General features: G+C 33.7%; 1 protein-coding gene across 1 annotated transcript in view; it reads left to right on the top strand.

Moving 5' to 3' along the window:
• HLCS (holocarboxylase synthetase) overlaps positions 1–19,536 on the top strand; it is a 60,552-nt gene extending 41,016 nt beyond the window's left edge. Inside the window, exons 7-11 of the mRNA XM_070750404.1 lie at positions 11,069–11,136; positions 13,244–13,404; positions 15,243–15,357; positions 16,761–16,974; positions 17,993–19,536. Of these exons, the coding sequence (XP_070606505.1) occupies positions 11,069–11,136; positions 13,244–13,404; positions 15,243–15,357; positions 16,761–16,974; positions 17,993–18,161 (727 nt within the window). The 3' untranslated portion in view covers positions 18,162–19,536. The remainder of the gene's footprint in view (positions 1–11,068; positions 11,137–13,243; positions 13,405–15,242; positions 15,358–16,760; positions 16,975–17,992) is intronic.
• Positions 19,537–19,763: the final 227 nt, after the last annotated feature.

Raw genomic sequence — 19,763 nt, 5'->3', positions numbered from 1 at the left:
AGCTTTTCACTTCAGAATCCAATAGTGTGCCTTTTGTAACATTCAGAATTTTAATGCATTTTAGCACTAATTTAGCACGGCCTATGTACTCCTCAGGGAAGGTCTTTAAAAATAGGATTAACTTCTAGAGAATGCATTAGCAATGCCATAGAAATAGGCAAAGCTCTAACTTGCCTAATAGATTGTGCTATGATTCAAATCCTCCTAACAACCCCTCCCTTTTTTATTGACAGCTTTTCATTGAACGTCTAGAAGCATTCGTGTGTTTAAGAGTTAGATGGTTTGCAAAAACCTGGGCTGATCTCGTATTCACTTTCTAAAATTAATTCAACACTGCTTTACATGTTAATCCACAATGGATTGATTTTAGGAAGGTCAGAGCAGGCTCAGAAAATGAAAGAAAAACTCCACTTAAAACATCTCATTTCAGTTCCCAGAACAACATATAGCTTCTTTTTCATCGTGGCACTTAACCAGCTGTAGAAGACTTGTTCCTCCTGCAGAATATATCAAACAGCATTGTTTGATGTCAGCCACAGAAAGTTGAACTAATTAAATTTAGCTTCATTAATCAATTGCAGTTTACAAATTGCTATATTAGGAAACCCTGCAAGATAATAGACTGTCTCTTATAGACAATAAGTCTTAATAGCCAAATGATTCTTCTGCTTCTTTCTCTGCTTCATAAAAATTCAATTTTGTGGTTTTACTATTATTTAGATGCATTGTTGCTAATAGGGAAAATGGTTACTTACAGAAATACACAATATGGTCCAAGTGGATATTGATTCATTAAATATTCTTTTCAGGTATAGCATGTTAACAATGATGGGGAGGAGGTAACTAATAACAATATTGCTACAAATGTGTAGCAATTTAATGAAATAAAACAATAGAACCAATCCATTGTACAGTTGTAAGTATGCTTAAAACGCAATGCTTATTCAGGGAAACTGACCAAATAGAGGGGGAAAATAGGTTGGAAATGTTTGTCATCTTGAGTTATTTGTAAAAATAATAAAGGTGGGATCCAAATATATAAATGTTTTTAAATGCTTAATTTACAAATTAATCATATCCAAGGAGCTTACATGGATAGCTATTTATGTACATCGCTAGTGAATATACATTCTTTCTTGTGTGTATACATTCAGTTATTTTTACAAAACAATAACCTAGAATACCCTTGAGCATGGATTTTCACACAAGTCACATATCAATTTCCAACTATCATATAATGAAAATGTTTATTGTATATAAAGTATCTGGAGGTATTTATCTGATAGACAGGGTGTCCAGCAGGGAATTATCAGGGAAATTGGTGGTTCGGGAAATACCAGGAGATTCATGAAAAAACCGGAATAAATCAGGGGGGGAAACCCACCTGTATTAAAATGTTTAAAAGTCGGGGGGAAATCATGCTTAAAAAATAGATCATGGTGCCTGGCAGAGTCAAGCAAAAATGAGCATAACTGTGGCAACAACTTGCTTCCTTGGCTACCAATATTTCTCCACATGTTAGCTGTTTGGCATGATGTCATCTACAACCGCGCCTTAACTAAATCACAAATTACAGGGAAATGTCAGGGAAATATCAGGGAATTTCAAAATGCTTTCTCCCTGGACACCCTGGATAGACTATTAAAAACAAATTGCTGAATTAACAGTACCTTTCCTTTGATCACATATGTCTAATATTTTATAAAGTATATTGATTATGCCTCACTTTTTAATTAATTATTGCAAATAAGTATTAATAGAATATAATATTGTTACTTATAAAAAAGTTTGGAATGATTGGCATGAAATTTAGAAGATATCAAATGAAGGTGATTCTTTAAAAGTGGAAACTATTTAAAAAACTAGTATTTGACTTCCTAAAGCTGAAGAAAATACCATTCTTATCCATTTGTATAGGAAAGAAAATAATTGTTAGTTGCGTTGTATGCTTTTCCTCCCATTTAAATCCATTCTCCAATAATTTCCAAGGAGTTCCTTCACCATCCTTGAATATAATATATCTGGATCTATGCCCTAAAAATGCCGTGCTTTAAATATGTCCATATATTGTTTCTTGTATGTTTTCAAGATTCTCTTGTAAGAGAAGATCATAGTCAAATAGGAATCAAGTAGTTTTGTCTTGTCTTCATCACCCATTAATAAATCCATAAATCAACATATTTTTGAAGCTTCAGGCTTAAAGCTTACTTATTTTTTTCGTCTTCCTACAAACAGTAAAAACAATGTTTCTTGTTTTTCGCATTCTTTACATGCAGGGCTACTGTATTTGGAGACAAGAAGTCACGAAGTCCTAATAGGTGGAACCAATTAGCTTTCTCCACTTTCTTTTTTGAAAGGTTTTCCTTGCTGTTCTGTTCGGGTCTGTGAGACCCGAAATCAAAGTTTGACACCCTGTAAAAAGTTTTCCCTGCATATCTGAAACTTGAAATTTCATGACTTTGCATCATTTCATGGGTTCTCCCTATGAGAATTTTTTTGGGGGGTGGGGGGCTTCTTTCTTGCTGAAAAAAAGTCCCTAAAGTTCTGTTCCCGGGTCACCTTGACCCAGACCGAAAATTCTTCATTTTAAGTGCTTATGTTTGGTCAATTTGAAAACTTTTTTCACTTGGAAAGTAGTCTGAACATTTCTGCACACAATGATATGAAAATTGAACTGAAAGAATTAATGCTTATTGGTTTATTTTGCTCATAAAAGGCAGCCCCCCCTTTTTGTGAACTTTTTTTCAATTTATAGATAGTTTAGCCTGCACAGTGCGTTCAATTTTACTAAAGTTGGTGTGGAATTGGTAGTTTGCACATATTTGAACATAAGAAAAATGTAAATGAACTGAAAAAAAATTATGCTAATTGGTTTTTTAAAATCAGAAATAAGGCCTCCCCCCCCCCCAGGCTGTGTGCAATCATTTTCAATTTACATTTTTTTAGCCTGCCAGTTGCAACTTTTTTGAAAACTTTTTGCATTGATTTAGTAGTTTGAACATTCCTAATGATATGAAAATTGAACTGAAAAAATTGATGCTTATTGGAGTATTTTGATTTTTAAAAACCCTCTCTATTTTTTAAGCATTTTGGGTCAGGTTTCTTTAGGCTACAAATCTCCAAGGAATTTCCTCCCAAAAGTTTTGATATACTAAATTGAACATTCCTGATCATAGGAAAAATATAAACGATGGGGAAAAAATGATGCTTATTTGTTTATTTTGCTCACAAATGGGCCACCCCCTCGGCCTTGCTGTGTGCCATTATTTTCACTTCTTATATAGATTTGGCTAGAAATATTTGGAATATCGTTTTGAAAAGCAAGCACATGATAGCCAGACAACTAATTTTATGAAAGAAATCCATTTTACTAAAAATAAGTATGTAATTTTGAAATTAACAGCATAATTTTTATATAAATTGAAATAATTGAACACAGCTGGGGAGGGGGAATTTATGAGCAAAATAAACAAATAAGCATCACTTTTTCCAGTTCAATTTTCATATCATTATGTTCAGAAATGTTCAAGCTACCAATCCCACACCAACTTTAGTAAAATAGAACGCATTTTGCAGGCAAAACTATATATAAATTGAAAAAAATTCACAAAAATGGGGGGGGGCACATATTATGAGCAAAATAAACCAATAAGCATTAATTTTTTTAATTTAAATTTTCATTTGATTGTGTGCAGAAATGTTCAAACTTGTTTCCAAGTGAAAAAAGCTTTCAAAAAGACCAGTACCTAAAATGAACAATTTGCGGTCCAGATCAAATAGACCCGGGAACAGAACACTAGGGTGTGCTTTTTTACAGAACACAAAGATTGTGATAAACCCTAATCCTTCCTTATTCAGAACTTCCAATGGGTTGAAAGGATTATTTGTTACATTTCTGTCCTACCGTATGAATTTTGGAGAGCATTTTATAAATTAGATTAAGTTAATTTATTTTTCACATAAGGTGCACTCTACTGTTATTGGAAATGTAACAAAACATGAGATTTTAAAAGGAACGTGATAGGGCTACCCACTCTCTTCCATTCTTTTATTCTTGCAGTTGTGAATAGGAACAAAGATAGGATGAGAATATTGTGAGAGTAAAAATTAAAGAAACTTACAAGTTAAGAAATTTTGCAGAAGATTCAATGATGGTTTTGGAAAATCCTTTAAAGGGAGTTGAGATATTAATAGATAAAGTTCAAGAATTTGGGGCCTTAGCAGGTTCCAAGATTATCAGAAGACAACATCAACAACAAAAAATTGAAGATACAAGATCAAACAGAACTGATGAATAAAATGGGTTCTAAAATCAAAAAGGTAAAGTAGTTGGTAAAGTTGGTAAGTATGAATTTTATGTTATTTCAAAATAACTATATTAAGACATGGAATAAAGTTAAGATATCTATGTTAAGAAGGGAGAATATAAAACTCTCATTGTTGGGGAGAATTTCTGTGATTAAGATGAATATTTGCCCAGAATGTTATTTTTGTTTTAGGCAAAAGCAAAAAAACAAAACAAAACACCGATTAAATATAAGGTGTTACAAGCAATAAAAGAAAGAGGATGATTAGGTTTACCTGATTTGAAATTAACTTTGCAGCTTCTTGTTTAGTTGGACAAAAATGGGTGCTGCTAACAGAAGGCTTTTGGCGATCGAAGTACATTACTTAAGATTTGGATAGTATGAATATTTATGGTGTGACAAAATTAAGGTAAAATGTAGTTTTTCAAAACCATTTTATTAGACTTGCCATACTGAATAGATATCAGGTTGTGTGCAAAAATATTCTTATGGCTCTCAGTTGAAGAAGCATGTTATAGAAGAGAAATGATAAGTAAATACAAATGTATAACTTAGTGTGATATATTAGAATTTTATTAAGGATAATGTAAAATAAAATCAAGTCCCCCTGACTCTACCCCGAATGAAGAGTTTACATGGCTATAAAAAGAGAGAAATGTAAAATAAAATCAAAAGATGATAGCAGAGGAATACATTTACGAATGGTTCACTTACGAACAGCTAGGAAAGATTCACAGAAAGGGCCTATGGTTTTGAGCAGTGTAAGACTGAGTTTAAAATAGAACTGTGAATAAATGATGAGATGTTATTGCAAAAATATATAAATTTCTATTGAAATTTGACTCCAAAGAACAAGTGAAAGAATGTATGATAAAGTGGGCTAAAATTGGTAACTGTATACAAATGGAATACAGAGAATATGTGAATGAATGATTGAAATTTAACATTATAAATCTACACTCAACTTTGGTGTCAGGACGCCTTTGGAGGTCGAATGACCGTTTCAGGGGTTGCGTAAGACCATGGGAAAAGACAAATTTCCCATGGTTTTAGAAACTAAAGCTTCTATTCTGGCGCCTTGGAACATATTTTTACAATCCGACCAATCAGGCGTTTACAGTGGGGGTGTCCCTCTGCCCTTCCTGCCAATCAGCTTAAAGCTCTGTTGGGAAAATCGGTGCTAGACTTATGGTTGGAGGTCACCACAACATGAACTATATTAAGGGGTTGTGGCATTGGAAAGGTTGAGAACCACTGGTCTATAGAATGATGCATTGTTTGTATATGTCATGAGAGAAAGTATCTAAAATTGTATAGTTACAAATTTATATTGGAAATGTCGTATAAGAGAGGAAATTTATTATGTTTGGTAGAAATGCAGAAAACTCCGAAAATATTGGACTCAATTGTATATGCTAAAAGAAAAGATTTAAATATTAATATTTAATTAAAATCAGAGGGTTTTCTTTTAGCACTGATTGATAAACATTGAGAAAAAGTCATGGAATTTTGTTTTTATACATGACAATGTAGCAATTACTAATTCAAATTCAGTCTTAGAAGTATGTAGCCTTCAGTTCCTCTGCTTACACAATGTCATATTTCCAAATCAAAGGTGATTTTGACTTCTATACATCTTTGCTTTGTCTTTGGTCAGAGGGCTAAGAACTTGGCTCCCCTGAGATAAGAAACTTAGCTTCTCCTGGGTCTACAGATAGTGTAGACTTATTCAAAAAGAATGAACTGATTTCATGACACATTGCTTCAGTTCTCGAGCATCATCATGTAATCAGTCAGTGAAAGAGTTGATTTGAAAGAGGAGTTGTCTAAGTTTTGAATGGTTGCCACAGAAGTGATGTTGCATCATTCTGAGTTGCCACGAGAAGGGCGGCATAGAAATCTAAATAATGATGATGATGACGATGATGATGATGATGATGATAATAATAATAATAATAATAATAATAATAATAATAATAATAATAATAATAAATCTCCATCTGTCAATTGCAAAAGGCCGCTTTACTGGGATCGGCAAATATAATTTGCCGCTACATCACGCAGTCCTAGGTGCTTGGGAAGCGCCCGACTGGTGATGAAATACGAAATCCAGCATAGTGATCTCGTTTGCTGAGTTGTATTGACATAATAATTCCAGCAACATTAGTTGTTTATTTACCCTTAGAATGGCGGGAAAAGGCGTTCTGTGTTTTGGGGGGGGGGACAAGACCTTGTTCTTGGTGCTTGGCCTACAAGAACCCCAGACCTAACTGTGTGTGATTTTTTTTCTTGTGGGGATAAATAAAAAATCATGTTTATGTTCCACCGCTACCCACTAACCTCGATGACCTTAAACATTGAATAACAACAGCGATCAACTCAGTGAATTGTGATATGTCTGGGAGGAATTCTCTTATCACATTGATGTTGCCTGTGCTGCAAGTGGTGGCCACATTGAACACTTGTAAGACAGGAAATAAAAGTTGATTGTGAAAAGAATACTTGTGACTTGGCTGGAGTTTTGTATTACTTTTCCTTAATAAAACATTGTATCATGAAATTGGTTCATTCTTTTTGAATAACCCTGTATGATGAAGAAGGCTTGTCTTTTCTCTGCATCTCTTCCTTGAATAATTTGTCTTCATGTTTTCAAGTTCCTTTTCTTTTTATTGCTGGGAGTAAATAAACAATAAATGAGATAATTATGTGGCACAAACTTTTAAAAAGAAGTGAAAGCAGCTTTAAACTTTGCATTAAAAAGATCAAGTGGAAGGTATTCATCATTGCCTTGTTTATGTTTATAAATTACGGTTGGAGGGGACTAACATGGCAAACATCAAAAATATGATTTATTATCTGCTCCTGTTAGTCTACTGTAACTCATTATGCAATCATTTCATTTTACTGCTTGTATTGCTCAGGTCACTGCTTTAAAACTACAGTATTTATGATTTAGAGGCTAAATAAAATCAGCCCACTTACCATGAGTTTATATGATGTTCACAATTGATTCTTCATCAAAACATTGTAATAAAATGTTTCAGTAGAAACTTGATTTTTATCTAATTTTATAACTTTGTAATTCATTTATAGTGGATATTATTAGCAAAAAAAAATGACATGGAATAACTCAGTCCTACCTCTTTTGTTTTGGTTCTATCTCTATAGTCCCCAGCTGCATTATCTAATCCCAATGAAGAAAATTAAGTCAATGTAAAACTATACTCTGTTTTTTTACAGAGAGGTCACGAATAGTCTGTCTTCCCTTGGTAGCCACCAGTATTCCTATTACACTTCATTTATATAGTTGAAGGACTCAGGAGAACCAGCTGGGCTCCCTGTCTGCGCTCATCAAGTGTTAATTTCTGAAAGAGGTATTGCTGTCATGAACAAGTGCTGAAGGTACTCTGGTGGTCCTGCCAAACAACAAGAGCTCTTAATTAGTGCCAATGTTCAATCAGGCTGCTTAACCTGCCACAGAGCTGAGAAGGTCATGTTCCTTCCTTTAGCACTGCCAACAGAAAATACCCAAGAACAGCCCCCAAGTGTTTCTTTTACTTTAAGAATAAGCTGCTAAAGTAACATGACACTTTTTTTTGAGGATGATGCGCAAAGAATAGTATATCTGTTTTGGAAAACAAATTTCCACTGTAAATTTTACAGTGGAATGCTTTTTATACTTCTTTATCAGTGTAAAAAAAAATTCTAATTCTCAGCTATTTCTGATTTTAATTTTGAGTATTTAAGTGAACAAATGTACAATAGTTGCTGAGGCTTATTTTGCTCTTTGTAGACAATTATAGAATTAAAACAGTAAATTTATTTCTGAGAAATTCTTTGTACATTTCACAAATTAATGTATTTTATTATCGTATCATATGAATGGGGTGGGGGGCTTGGGTTGAAGAAATTAATAATCTCATGGGAATAAGCTTTTCCCATAATGAATTTATAACTGTGGCACATTAGTATTATTTACTTTGAGGGCAAAAATTCTCCTTTCCACTTTCCTAAAATTACAGTTTATTTATAGGTATTTGTACAGGAAAACTAAATTTTACGGTAAAAAACTCCTTTCAATAGAGATTTAATAAATTTAATTTTAAGGAGTTTCAGCTTTAACCAGCAACTAAGGAGAAAATGTTAATGTGTATGTAGGAGGGGATGGTTTTTTCTGATAAAATGAAGAAAGGACTGAACCAAGAACATATATATTATTTTTAAATTCATAGAGTAGCAATATTTTGGGTACATATTGTTTATGGCTTACTTTCCTTTGAATATATAAAAATGGGAAAATAAGAATAGAACTTGTTACTTTGCACATTAATTAAAATAGATTGAACACATCCAATGTAAATTTGTGTCTTGGAAAATTTTGTTTACATTGGAACTTTTGCATTTGCATTGCAATTTTACCATATATTGGCCAGGGCTTGCCACCCAGAAATGAATATATGCCTGAAGTCTCATTGATGTGCTTCATTAATTTAATTGATAAATAATTTGGAGAGCTACCAGTCTACTACATATTTATTGCACTCTTAAGTATCGCCATAAACAAATGGTAGATTTGATTTTTAACCATTTTTGTCTGAATAAGCGAATCCCAGAGACCAGTTAGGTCCTACAGAGTTGGCCTTCTCCGGGTCCCATCGACTAAACAATGTCATCTGGCGGGGCCCAGGGGAAGAACCTTCTCTGTGGTGGCTCCGACCCTCTGGAACCAGCTCCCCCCAGAGATTAGGATTGCCCCCACCCTCCTTGCCTTTCGTAAACTACTGAAAACCCACCTCTGCCATCAGGCATGGGGGAATTGAGTCATCTCCCCCAGACCTATATAGTTTATGCATGGTATGTTTGTGTGTATGTTTTGCTTTTTAAATAAGGGGTTTTTAGTTACTTTTAATATTAGATTTGTTGTACATTGTTTTATTATTGCTGTGAACCGCCCCGAGTCTACGGAGAGGGGCGGCATACAAATCTAATAAATAAATAAATAAAAGGCACACACACTCTTGAGCACATTGTAAGATTATGTAGCTATAAATATGAGAATTGGTAGACAGTCCTGTTTACAAAAATATGCATTATGAAAGAGTGCCACATCTTTTCTTGAGTGATAACACATTGGAATGCTCTCTTGTGGAAGTGGATAGATGGCATGTTAATCCTCTTATATATATGCATGCTTATCATGACAACTATATTGTTCTGATAGCTTTACACAAGGCTAGAATAATTTAATGTTCAACAAGCTTGAACATTCTTACAGAACTGAACACATAGAATTTTTAACTTTCCTCTCATTGTTTTTATTACTGCCAGTTATGATTTTACATAATAGATTGTTTTTATTGTAAGGAAGAGGGAGTTAGATTTGCAGTGTTTATATACAGTACTTTAGTTCACTAACAATTTGTTGAACTGCCTGGAAATAAATATGCTACATCTAATGTATATATTGTTTATTTCCATCTTCGATACCTGATGTTACTACTCTTATGTACTTTTACTACAGTGGATAAAAATACATTCAAAGTCTGTTTTCATGGTTGCAGTATGAGGAAGTCTATTTTCAATGTCTCTGTTGAAAACTGCATTCACTTGTATCTAGTTTTGTTTTTAATATTGTCAATACTGTAATGACATTATAGTATAGCAGTCATGCTACCTAATATACTAGAAACAAAGGCATACTGTTCTTGTATTCTCCCCTTCCTTTTTTTATGTTTACTAAGAAATGTTGTATTATAAGTTCATTGCTACTGATGCTTATTTTCTAATGTGTTTAAGTATTAAATATTACTGCAGAAGTGTGCATCTTTTACAGGTCACAGGTTAAGTCATTGGAAAGGTGATGACTTCATACAGAATTTATATTTTCCAGCCCATGATATGTAGTGGGGCAATTAATGACGGGAGTCAGAAACAGGAAGCCTCTGGAAGACAAATAAGTCCTATTTCTGTTATTAAATATCCACAAATGCTCCCAAATGGCTCCAAATTCACTGAGCAACTACATAATTCACATAAATACATGAAACAAAACAATGCATCAAACATATACTGCTCAAAAAAATAAAAGGAATGCTCAAATAACACATCCTAGATCTGAATGAATATCTAGCAACAGTTTTTTTTCTCTCTCCAATTTAAAGATTAAAGTATAATATGAAAGCTTAGTATTATCCAGATACCATCAATATTACTTAAAAGAACATTTTTCATAAACACATTTCCTTAAATTAATATTGATTCACTTGGTGGTCTGAATTGACATTAGCTTCTACCTATCTGTCAAAGGAAAGCTGAAGGACTATTTCTAAATACAGAGCAGAAGGCCAAAATAAGGCAGTATTGTCTAGCATTCTCAGAAGGTGTAGATTTATTCACTGCAATTAAACCATAATTAGTTCTCAAGGGACTGCTTCTTCTCATCTGCTTTTGCCAGCCTCCTGATTTTCTGAAATTGCTACTGTTCAATAGTATAGCAATGAGATTTGTTTAAGTTTGAATTGTTTGTTTGAAATTGCCAGTTGTCACTCATAGAAAGCAGAGATGCATACTAGGGAATTAAATGAAGTATGCTATATGTATTTAAATATACTGTATCTTAATTATATTTTGTCTGTCATACTTTCATTTGAATGTTTTATGTGATACTTTCGACCTAAAGTTCAAGCACTATAAAAACTTCTGTTTTATAAAAAAAATACCTACACCTTGCATAATTCACTTTTTAACATTGTATTTTTCAGATTGATGTACAAGATGCCAGCAGAAATGGGTCTTATAGCAATTGCAGTTCAACAAATTCAGGGAAAGGGTATGTTGATACAAATACAATGTAAGGGGAAGAAAAAGTATTATGCAATACTATTCATAAAGTTATTTTGTAATATTAATCATACTCGTGCTAATTATGCCCATACATAATTATTATTATAATTATTCTGGCTATATGGAAATTTATCCTCACCTTTTGTAATAATAACAAAATGATCATTGTAATATTGAGTAATTAAGATATGCTCACATTGCCAGTAGGAATTGAATTTCTACTCATGGGAGATTATCTTTAAAATAATCAGATCTGAATAAAGCCATCATGAATTAATAGAGAAAATCTTTAGGCCTATAGTTTTCATACAACCTTTAATTAAGTTTAATTAAGTTTTTTTTCCCATAATCATCCTTATATGCAAAATACAAGAATGTTAAAATCACCCTTTACCGTGATAAAAAGAACCACTATGTACAGAAGTGGTAACGTATGAAACATTTAACTTTTCTCTAGCTAACCCTAAAGTATCAGAACAACAGTCACTAATGGATGTTTTCAAGCCATGATTTGGAATCCTATATTGCAATTGGAATCCAATCGATGATATATACAACCTCTGTTTTCAATTAACACTGTTCATTATATCAGCAGACATTTTCTAGGACATATAGATCTCCTTTTAGTCCGTGTGTTAAGAATATAGTTCAGCATTTTATTCTGTATATTTTTTCAGATGTATACATTTATACATCTATAAATATAAGTGTGTGTGTGTGTACTAAAATAATTACACAAAGTGCATCCACTCATCAAAAAGTCCAAATAGTAGCTACCATATAGTCAAAGCTCTAACCATTTAGTATGTAAATTGACCCAGAAATAGACTTGAACACTGAAAAGCAGGCATTAATAGAATAAACAGATTCTTACTATTTGGTTGCCATATCATTAGAATAGTCCAGCAACAATTTCTAGAGAGTTATCTAAAAAATGTCATCATCCTATGTTAATTGTCCACTCACTTCTGAAGCATTTTTCCTTTCTTGTCATGCAGAAAATTTATTTCATCTAATTGCTAAGAGTCCATTCTGACTTGATGACAAATAATTAAAGTTAAGTGGACATCAATGTTCCATTGACCATTTTGCAGAGAAAGGGTTGCCTATTCAACTGAGCCAATGCTTATCCCACACTCTGTTTCTCTATTTCCCTTTCCCAGAGTTGCTGATACCGCACTGTGATTAAGAACTTTGGTTGAATGTAGAGAGAAAATTATCATTTTGAATGTTTGTAGGAATGTTTGTCATTATTATTATTATTATTATTATTATTATTATTATTATTATTATCATCATCATCATCATCATTATCATCATTATCATCATCATCATCATCATCAATTTTTATTCTATAATCTGCAAGCTTTTTTAATCCTCTTTAAATACACCTAAAATATTTTTTTTAGTCCTATGAGGTAGAATGGTTTCATCTTTGCACCCAGATAGCCCAGGTATTTAATTGGGAGATGGGAGGATGAAATCCTTTCAATTCACAGATATATATATCTTTGGATACAGTTTCTTCATCAATACAATCAATAGATGCATAATAGTTTTGATACATTTGTTTAATTGAGTTGTTTCTATTTAATTTTAGGGATTGTGTAAGAAACATATAAGCTTTAGATCTTACATATGCAGAAGTTTTGAAAATGCAATGGGGTTAACAAACTTTTAAGCACCACTATATGTTTGTTTCATAATTCCATACTCAATCTCCCATTTTGACTTCTTTCAACAAATATTAATTTCTCTCTACAGAGCTTGCATTATTAATCTTTCTACCAGTATTTGTGTATCCTAAATTTCCTCCACCCATTTCCCTACTACACTGAAAATATTCCACCAATATAAACAAATTCACCAGTAAATCTTTCAAAGATCAAAATAGTTTTGGAACTCATTTGGATTTTTAAATAAATCTTAGACAAGTTTCTTTGTAATCTTTGCAATTACTTTTTAAACTTTTGGTTTTGGTTTTTGCTTCCTTATTTCACCAGATTTTCTTGATCTTCTGATTAAATATTTTCCATTTTGTAGATGTTACTTGTGTGCAAACAATATTTAATGTAAGTTTCCTTTTTTTTAAGGACGAGGTGGAAATACCTGGTTGAGTCCTGTGGGAGCTGCTCTATCAACTTTGCATGTTATAATTCCTTTGACTTCAAAATTGGGCCAAAGGATTCCATTTATTCAACATTTGGTGTCTCTAGCAATTGTGGAAGCTGTTAGATCCATACCTGGATATCAGGTATTATATTTTTTATGTTTCTTTTTCATTATGGTTCTTTGAAATGAAGTATATATTTCCTAAGCCTTTGCCAGCCTCTCTTTCTGCTTTCTGTCTTTCTGTAAACAATGTAAAAGGGTAAATTGGGGGAGAAAATAATCTTTGAAAGTATATTGAGTACTATTTGAGGACATTTATTTACAGGATTATCTCAAATGTCTGTCTTGCTAGGCTGTACTACATACAGTATTTCTAAATTTGCAATAGAAACATAGAACATAGAAACATAGAAGACTGACGGCAGAAAAAGACCTCATGGTCCATCTAGTCTGCCCTTATACTATTTCCTCTATTTTATCTTACAATGGATATATGTTTATCCCAGGCATGTTTAAATTCGGCTACTGTGGATTTACCAACCACGTCTGCTGGAAGTTTGTTCCAAGGATCTACTACTCTTTCAGTAAAATAATATTTTCTCATGTTGCCTTTGATCTTTCCCCCAACTAACTTCAGATTGTGTCCCCTTGTTCTTGTGTTCACTTTCCTGTTAAAAACACTTCCCTCCTGAACCCTATTTAACCCTTTAACATATTTAAATGTTTCGATCATGTCCCCCCTTTTCCTTCTGTCCTCCAGACTATACAGATTGAGTTCATTAAGTCTTTCCTGATACGTTTTATACTTAAGACCTTCCACCATTCTTGTAGCCCCTCTTTGGACCCGTTCAATTTTGTCAATATCTTTTTGTAGGTGAGGTCTCCGGAACTGCAGTTAAATGTGATACACAGAAAAATATATCTTTGTAGTCTCTTAATTTTAGACTATTATATATCCCTCCTTATTTTGTAACCACAATCCCTTGCAGCAACACAGACATTCAGTGAACATGTGACAGAGACTGTGAATACTTGAAGGATAGAGAGATTGCTTAAACAAAGTATCTTTTCCTGAGCTGTTTTTCTCCACAACTTAATGTTTCTCTAAACCACAAGTTAGTGTTGTGACCTGGCTGTTATGCTGCCTGAAACTGATTAAACCTTGATCAGTTTCACACTAAAGGTTTTTTTGCCATGCACTTGAAAATTTGTTCATAAATAGTACATTGGTGAGAAAATGATTTTTTTAATTACCATAGTATTTGTGAATAGTCGCTAACCAAGGTAGTCACTAAATGAAGAGTGGTATATTCTATCTAAGACAGCGGGTTTCACTTTTCTGCATACCGGTGTGCTGTATGTGCATTATGCTCATTTGAGTGGTGATGTGCCAGTGCCCATGCGTGCACATGCACGCATACCCTTGCATGATTTTGCTTCCGTGCATGCACAGGAAGCAAAAATGCACCAAAATCTCACAAGGGGACACTCAGCAATTTTTTACTTCTGCACATGCGTGAAAGCAAAGAATCACCAAAATCTCACATGCACGAGGGTCCCCTCGTGAGATTTTGCTTCTGCATGTGCATGAAGCAAAAAAGGCCCCAAAATTTTAAAAAAGATGGTGCCACCCACCAGGCTGGCAAAGACAGCACCGGAGCGGTCGCATGCAAATTGCCCACTGCTATCGAAACGAAGCTCCAGGGCATATCAGTAGCAACCCACCACTGGTCTGACCCCATAAAATAGCAAAATAAAAAATGCATGAAATCGTAGTCAAGCATATTTGGAAGTACTGTATATCAGGTAAAATGCTATGTGTGTTCTCTGTATTAATTACTCTTGCTTTCTTCAAAAACTTTTACAAAGCAATTAAGTTGCATATGATTTCCTTTTTTTTAAGAGGTGTAAGCTGTGAATAATGGATAAGCCATCTTGTAACTTCAAAGATATTTACCAATATGCAAATTTCTTTTGTAGGAAATAGATCTTCGGTTGAAATGGCCAAATGATATATACTATAGTGACCTTATGAAACTTGGTGGTGTTTTAGTAAATTCCACATTAACAGGAGATACGTTCCATATACTTATTGGTAAGAATATCAGACATTTTCATTATGGTAGTTTATAATATAGCCTATTTTTGACATACGGTAGCAAATGGAACAACATGATTATGATCAGAGCCTAGAACTATAATGAATATGCATCTATTGTATCCCAACACATAATTTGCAATAAATTATCTGATTGTTTTGTGACAACGTCCTATGGGATAAAGGCAATAAAATGTTTTTGAACCTCAGGAAAGCTTTAACTAAAGATCATATATTATTATTAGGAAGGAGGCTTTTTGCTACTCTAGATCAGGGGCCACCAACCTTTTGGACCTCAGGATCACTAAATTCATACTTTTAAATCCCCTGGATCACTAATATGATCTGCCTGATGACCAGATGGATGGGCATGGCTAGATGGGCATGTGACTGGGTGGGCATGACCAACTCGATGTCACTCACATCGAGGGGCACCTCACCAGCCTCTACTCACCCCTCCCCTTACAGCCGCTCCTTGCTTGCCCATCCAGGCTCCTTAGGGCCCCAACAGGAAGCAGTTGTTGAAGCTAAGTAGCCACCATGAGAAAGAGTTGGCAAAACAGCTGTCTTAGTTCAAATTGGATCTGGCCAAGAAGGCAGCTCAGCAGAAGCAACTTACTGAGGACTATGAGCATAGGCTTTCCAAACAGATGGAAGATCTGCGGGAGTGCAAGGCTGGGTACTGCTGCCTGGGGCTCAGCAGGCTGAGCTGGTGAGCCAGTTCCAGACCATGAGGCCATCCGGCTCTTTGCTACTAGCAGCACTTCCCTCCAGCCATCACCCAAAACCCTACACTAGGAGGCTGAAGCAGACCCCAAGTTGGAATCTCTGCCCCTCTCCAACCTGCACAAAAAGACCCCAAAAGAGGAGACTCTCTGCAGCAACACAAAAGTTCATTGCACATATCCAGCCCAGGGGCCGTAGTTTGAGGACACCTGATTTAGTGCAATATAAAAAATGCAAATAGTTTTTCTGCAGACCACCAACATTTTATCATGGACCATCAGTAGTCCACGGACCACCAATTGGTGACTGCTGTTCTAGATCACCAGTTTTCTTCAGCTAGTCTTGCAATATGACCTGTTCTTTGTTTTAAGGAAGGAATATATTGATAACAATTTAACACCTTAATCTTATTTTTTTGAGTAATCAATTAATTAAAATAATGTATATGATTATGTTGTTTTGTCTTTTTAAAAAAGAGATGGATTTCAAATTATATGAGCTTATCTCATTTTACATCATTAGAAAGAGTAAATACCTTAAGAACTCTGTAAAAGGATTTTTATATCTGTCTGAATAATTTGGAATGAAATGTATTACTATAATAAAATAAATAATTTTACAGATATAGATGATGTTTTATATAACTTTTTTTCCAATGACTTATTCCTCCTTAGGATTTGGATTTAATGTTAATAATAGCAATCCAACTGTATGTATCAATGATCTCATTATGGAGTACAATAAGACAATGAATACAACTTTAGAGCCCTTAAATGCTGACTGCCTGATTGCAAGAAGTGTAACCATACTGGAAAATCTGATCAACATCTTTCAGGAGAAGGGACCAAATGGAATTCTTCCCATGTACTATAAATATTGGGTGCATAGGTAATTAAATTTATTATTCTCAACCATCATTATTCTTAAAACAATAGTGACTGAATAGTGACTTAAATTTTTATTAATTATCATAGTTTACTTAGTAGTCTATATATAGACATATTTAATTTTAAAATATAAAATAAATAAAAAAAATATATCAGAATGTCAGAATTTGATTCATAAAGGCCTACTTTTTGGCTAATATAACAAAAATCTAAAAAACAGAGTAGAAATTAATAAATTAACATTGAAAAACTCTAGAAAACTGTATTTTCTTCTCTACTCTACTCTAGAATAGGAAATGCTGTTATTCGTTCTGATTCTTTTTCCTTCTGTTCAATGTTGTTTTATCCTTGGAGATAGCCTAGAACCCACTCTCTCCCAAATTTCTAGTCTGATACTTTAACCACTACTCCAAACTGCTCTCCACTATGATGATAAGCAATTAATGAATTCCATATGAATCTTATATAGAATCCATATGCATTTGTTAATAATTATTTTCCCAAAGTATATATTTAATACACAATACTGGTAAGTTCCTTGGAACTGTGACTTACCATGTTTATGTGGATATTTGTTGATCAGTGAATGAAATACATTGTTATATGTAGATCAGAGGTTGGTTCCTACCGGTTCTAACCATTTCTTTAGAACCATTAGTAATCCAGTGGTGACATCATGGAGCCGGTTGTGTCAATGCGGGTCTGTGTGTGCTGCCATCTTGGTTATGGCTTCCGTGCATGATCAAAAGCTAATTTTGGCTTCTATGCATGTGCAGAAGCTGAGTTTTCAGCACTGCACATGTGGCTGTGGCCATGCGGTACACAATCCACGCGCAGCCACACTGCAATGTTCATGCATCCACATGGCAGCAAGGTAAGTTAGAACCCACCCCTGATGTAGATGTTTACATAAAGTGAAGGTAGATAATCAGAGGCTAAAGATACTTTGCAGAGAGGGATTCATTATTAATAGAATAATCAAGACTGAAATAATCAAATAATTTTGTTTTCTGTTTCAGTGGTAAGCAAGTCCGACTCGGAAATGATGAGGGACCATTGGTATGGATTGTTGGGGTAGATGATTCTGGATTCCTTCAGGTTTATGAGGAAGGCAAAGAAGTCATCACCGTGCACCCAGATGGCAATTCTTTTGATATGCTAAGAAATCTTATAATCCCTAAACAATAGTTTTTCAGCATGATAAAAACAATCATTCACTTAGCATTTTTTTGTATTCAGCACTTATTATGAGTGCTTACTTAGAGGCAGTATCAACATTTTTCTTCTTTTTGAAGCAGGAGAACAACAACACTACAAAAGAAATAACTTTGCATAACTGTTTTTTTGTCTTAGTTTCTCTTCTTAACAAGCTGAGGTGGTGATTTTTATTGTTTCTCATCTTTTCTTTCAGGATTGTGTACAAATGTGAAAACCCATTGAAATAAGTATTAAAATAAATGATATCAAATTGTGATATGGAACATTTGGAATTTTCCAAAAGAAACTGCTATTATGTATATTCTCCAAATTTCTGCTTGTAGTAACTAATAATAATCTTGCGTTATTTCTGTTTTTTACAAGGAAAAGGTTTTCAACAAATATTAAAATATCATCTGGTTTTAATTAAGAATACTTTGTGAACTTAAATAAATGATCAAAAGTGAATATAGCTTTCTGAAAGGGATTTGCCTAGGCTTTACTAGAGCCTAAGCTTTCCAGAGTTTTTTGTACATTCAGGTTTTAAAACTAAACATTAGAGGTAGAATTTACTACTAATTTAACAGAACTCTACAGATTCTTTTGGCTTCCCAATATTTTCTGGCTTCTTTTCTTTAGATCAGCTTAGAGTAAAAACTAGTCTTTGCAAATAGGATTAATTTATTAATATTTTTAAGACTCTCTTCAGTCACAGTGATTAACAGAATCAATATCGCAACAGAATGTGCTGTAGCTTACTTTGCATCATTTCTCATTCATTCTTTACTCAGTAAGATTCTGCTGATCTTCTTTGATGTTATTTTCAAAACCAAATAAAGATGGTTCTGTGATACTTTTGAAAAGATAACTTTTCAAAAATCTAAATGCATAATGTGCTTTTAGGGATTGATTTTGGTTTTGTAATTTATAAACACACCAATCTAAAATTTTAAAACATTTTCAACTTACGAGGGAATTGAGTTAGCATTCCCTCTCTATTACCACTGTAGGCTTTAAAATACTCTCCTTTTGTTCAGAAAGTTCTCCCCACAAATATGCAGACTTAGTAGAATTGCCTAAGATTAACTTTGCAAAGAATCTAAAAATATGTTTATTGGCTTCATTATGAATCCAATAAGGCCTCAAGCAAGCAAGCATGGTAATCTGTAATGAAAGATAAGTATCTTGCATTTTGGAGACTGGATAATTTGTCTATGTATTATTGGATATTAAATTGCCCTTTCATTGAAGATGAAGATTTTGACTTTGGGTACTTAATGATTTCCATATTGATATTGACAATTGTTTAAAGTTCATTTTGCATTTCTATCTAAAAAAAATTAAAAGAATAAAATAATTGCATTAATTTATGTGGCTTTTTTAAATCCGTGATTTAAGTTGTATGAAGTAATTATTTGCATACCTGTCTGGTACTAACTTTTTCTAAAAAGAAATCTATTTACCTATTCTATGGAGGCAAATCCCAAGGAGGTCACCAAATATCCTCATCTCCTGTGGTCAACTTGCTCCAGAGATAGGGTCAGCACTTTTTTTTATGTTGGGGAGGAATAGCTCATGCCAAATTGCTGTCCT

The sequence above is a fragment of the Erythrolamprus reginae genome, chromosome 4, assembly GCF_031021105.1.
Source record: "Erythrolamprus reginae isolate rEryReg1 chromosome 4, rEryReg1.hap1, whole genome shotgun sequence".
NCBI lineage: Eukaryota > Metazoa > Chordata > Lepidosauria > Squamata > Dipsadidae > Erythrolamprus > Erythrolamprus reginae.
The sequence above is the reverse complement of the archived record's forward strand: the minus strand, read 5'-3'. Positions and strand labels throughout refer to the sequence as shown.